Here is a 3,917-nt window from a genome sequence, read left to right on the forward strand (position 1 = left end):
AAAGTCCTCTTTTTTATTTTTAACTTTTTTGAGTGCAGTAGCTCATTGAGAGCCAAAAAAATTGGGTGCGAAGAAGAAGCGCCCATGTTTTAAACATTTAAAGCTGGTAAACAAACTTTTACTTTTACTTTTGGCTACTCTATTGACTAGCCCCGGGTTCTCACTCTCTCTTTATCTACAGAGAAGAGCAAAAATCCCCCTGCTCTTGTCACGGATTCCCCCTTTTACCTGGGAACTTACCCCCGCTCTTGTCGCGGAATCCCCCTTTTACCTGGGAACTAACCCCGGCTCTTGTCGCGGATTCCCCTTTTACCTGGGAACTTACCGGTGCACCACCCTGACCGCAGAGAGTTCTGAGTCCTCATTGGGGTTATGGCTGAGTCCCCATACGGGCCACCACGTGTCGCTACCGCCTCGACCACCAAGGAAGACGCGACACCGAACTCTTCTCTCTGCAGTTTATTCAGGACCTTTGAGCAATCTTCTGACCCCAACCCCAGGGAGAATTCCCCACAGCCTTAAGTACCCGCTGGGTAGCCAACCCTGATACGTCACGTGGGAACCACCAATAGGTTCAGGTGCACGGAAGCAAGCCAGATTCTTTGCCTTAGCCATATAAGGAGTTGTTTACCACAGAGAGCACTCACTTCGGGAAGGCGGAGGGCGGAAGCTGGCACCATCTTCCAGGTGCGGCCTCTCGCAGCTCTCTACAATAATGTCTCTAAAATGATTTACTATCCACATTGTATCATCCAAACAAATGTCTCAAGAAAACAACAAAAGACAAGTCTAGAACCCATTGAAATAATGATCAGAAGACCTGCATTGACAGTTCTTAAAAAGATAAGTAATCCGGGTGCTGGTGGCTCTCATCTTTAATCCTAGCTACTCAGGAGGCTGAGATCTGAGGATCATGGTTCAAAGCAAGCTCAGGCAGGAAAGTCTGTGAGGCTCTGATCTCCAATAAATCATTAGAAAACCAGAAGTGCAACAGTGGCCCAAGCAGTAGAACTCTTGCCTTGAGCTGAAGAGCGCAGGGACAGTGCCCAAGCCCAGAGTTTAAGCCCCATAACCGACAACAAAAAGACAAATATTCAAGTGCAAGATAATATGCTAATAACAATGAAATGCAAATCAATCCCAAAGTGAAATATGTCACTTCACCTAAGTCAGCATGACTGTTATCACAAACATGGAAGAATATAAATGCTGGTCTTCTGGTAGAGTGTGGGGAGGAGTTCTGCTGAGAATGCAAACTTCAATGTTTTATTTTGTTTTGTGGGTATTTTTTACACATTTAATTTGAGGAAGGGCCTGAGATTAAAGTAAAGGTTCAACAAGAGAAGAACAGATAAAGGAAATGGGATAGGTGCGGACAATAGAAAACTACTCACAAAGAAAGGAAGAAAGACTGTCATTTGTGATAACCTAAAGGAAGTTAGCTTAAAGGAAATAAACCAACCATAGAAACACCAGTATTACATTATGTCTAGAATAAATAGACTGCATGGAACAGAAAATGAAGTGTTGGTTACTAGAGAATGAGGAAGGATGGAGGAAAGACAGGATACCAGAGATCAGAAGTTGGGTACAAATTTCAAGCAAATCAGGAACCAAACGATTGATTAAACACTGTGAAGAACATGAAAATAATTTATCAACAGTTACCAAATCAATGTTTACCTATGAGCAGTGTATGTTATATGTAGTGACTCATTGAGGTTATGACAGTATACAATACATGGGATACTGTCAGAAGTGCAGAGTGCATATGACTGACAAAAACAAACAACAAAGATTGACAGTGAAAATGATACACCAGAGCCCACTATCAAGCATCTGCCTGAATCCTGGCCTTCTTAGTTTGTGGTCAGAATGAAGTAAAGTGCAGCAAAGCCACACCTGATCTCTGCTCAGGAAGGAGGCTCTGTGAGCTCACAGATGAGCACCATTCTCCTGGAACACACCAGGAACTGTGGGCCCTCCTTGGCTGTGCAGGCCCAGACCAGGCATGGAGTTCATACCACATGAGACACTGCCAGTGTGGTAAAAATTCACCATTGTTTTACACTCTTGCGTGTGCACAAGGAGTCACAGGTGTGTTGTACTTTGGGTTGCACAAATTTATAAAGATGGTGGTAGCACATGGTACACAGTATCTGTGAAGGGCCGGTTCACCATCTCCAGAGACAACAGCAAGAGTACACTTTACCTGCAGATGAACAGCCTGAGAGTGGAGGACACGGCCATCTATTACTGTACTAGAGACACAGTGCAGGAAATCCAGTGTGGGACAGACACAAACCTCTCTACAGGGCGCTCAGCACCAGCAGGGGGCGCTCAGCACAGCTTGGAGCTGGGTCAGCTCAGGACCAGCTGCACACAGAGCCCAGGGCTGCTCTCCTGCTGTCTGCCCTGCCTCTGTGTCCACAGTGTGACAGCATCTCTCCTGAGTTCATGACCCGCACTCCTCTGTGATGTCTCCAGTCCTTTGCTGGGACTGTTAAGAATGAACAGAGTGGGGCTGGGAAAATGGCTCAGTGGTAGAGCACTTGCCTTGCATGCTTGAAGTCCTGGGTTCGATTCCTCAGTACCACATAAGCCAAAAGAAAAAAGCCGTAAGTGGAGCTGTGGTTCAAGTGGTAGAATGCTAGCCTTGAGCGGAAGAGCTGAGGGATAGTGCCCAGGCCCAGAGTTCAGGCCCCACGACTGGACCAAAAAATAAAAAATAAAAAGAATGAACAGAGTATCACGGTGGAAGCAAAAATGGCTCTGCAGTGTTGACCAGTATTTGATCCTGAAAACTCAGGGACTCTGGTGACCCCATGAGACTTAGAACAAAGATCCCAGGATTCACAGAGTCGGAATTTGTTCTGTGAACAAGAAGGAAAATACCTGGCACAGTTACTCATGCCTGTAATCCTAGAGACTTGGGAAGAGGAGAGAAGAATGATTTTGAAGACCTCATCTCAATCAATAAGCTGAATGTGGCAGCTGATTCCTGTGATACCAGCTATCCCAGAGGCAAGTATGAAATCACTGTCTGGAACCTGCCCCAGGCAAAACCACAGCACAGTACCAGATAATTAATAAAATCAGAAAAGCTGCAAGAAGGGCTAACGTGGAAGGTGTGTGCCTAACAAAAGAGGCCCTGAGTTCAAAATAGGGGGAGAGAGAGAGACAGAGATAGAGACAGAGATGGAAACAGAGACAGAGACAGCTCAGCTCACTGACTCAGGAATCTTAACAGGCCTCAAACCCTGCCTTTCTCCCTCACCTGTAGCACTGGGCATGGGGCTTCAGAATTCTTCCATTAATTCATTTTCTTCCTCTGTAATTCTCATATTCTCAGCCTCTTTTTCTCTTTATCCAACCAACAAATGTCCTTGGAAACCCAAGTCATAAAACACAGGGGTCGGCCATACCCCTGGATCTCTGCCCATGGCACCCTGGGAAATGTTGGTGGACTCCTCAGTCTCCCCTGACCAGGCCCTCTTGCTGTCCTCCGTAGGGACATGGAAGTGGACACAAGGATTCTGGGTTGGACTGAACAGACAACAGGTCATGTGCATGTAGACTGATCTTGCTGTGCCCCGACTCTCCTGGGATTTCCTCCATCACGATGGCTCTGGAGTCCTGTGCATGTCCCATCTGGGATGGAAGGCGGGTCCCTATGGCTCCATCATGAGCACTGTCACTGTGCAAGTGCATTGTGGGCACGAGGGGCTGGGCCCAGGTGATCTCACAGCAATCTGACTGAGCTCCCTGCATCCCGGACGCCCCCTCACCTGCTCAAACAGGTCCTTGTTTATTTCTCCATTACATCAGAGAAGAGCAAGCTTCACTTCCTGAACAAGAACCTGTGTATGAACTCTACAGGCTTTAGGAACAATACTTCTAAGTTCTGAGGTTTTCCC

At 46.6% G+C, this 3,917-nt stretch overlaps 1 gene segment (V, D, J or C); it reads left to right on the plus strand.

Annotated features, from left to right (window-relative positions):
• LOC106001782 overlaps positions 1-2,438 on the plus strand; it is a 7,926-nt gene extending 5,488 nt beyond the window's left edge. Inside the window, 2 exon segments of the V gene segment in view lie at positions 2,118-2,288; positions 2,434-2,438. Of these exon segments, the coding sequence occupies positions 2,118-2,288; positions 2,434-2,438 (176 nt within the window).
• The last annotated feature ends 1,479 nt before the right edge of the window (positions 2,439-3,917 follow it).

The sequence above is a fragment of the Dipodomys ordii genome, unplaced genomic scaffold (assembly GCF_000151885.1).
Source record: "Dipodomys ordii isolate 6190 unplaced genomic scaffold, Dord_2.0 Scaffold410, whole genome shotgun sequence".
NCBI classification, from domain to species: domain Eukaryota; kingdom Metazoa; phylum Chordata; class Mammalia; order Rodentia; family Heteromyidae; genus Dipodomys; species Dipodomys ordii.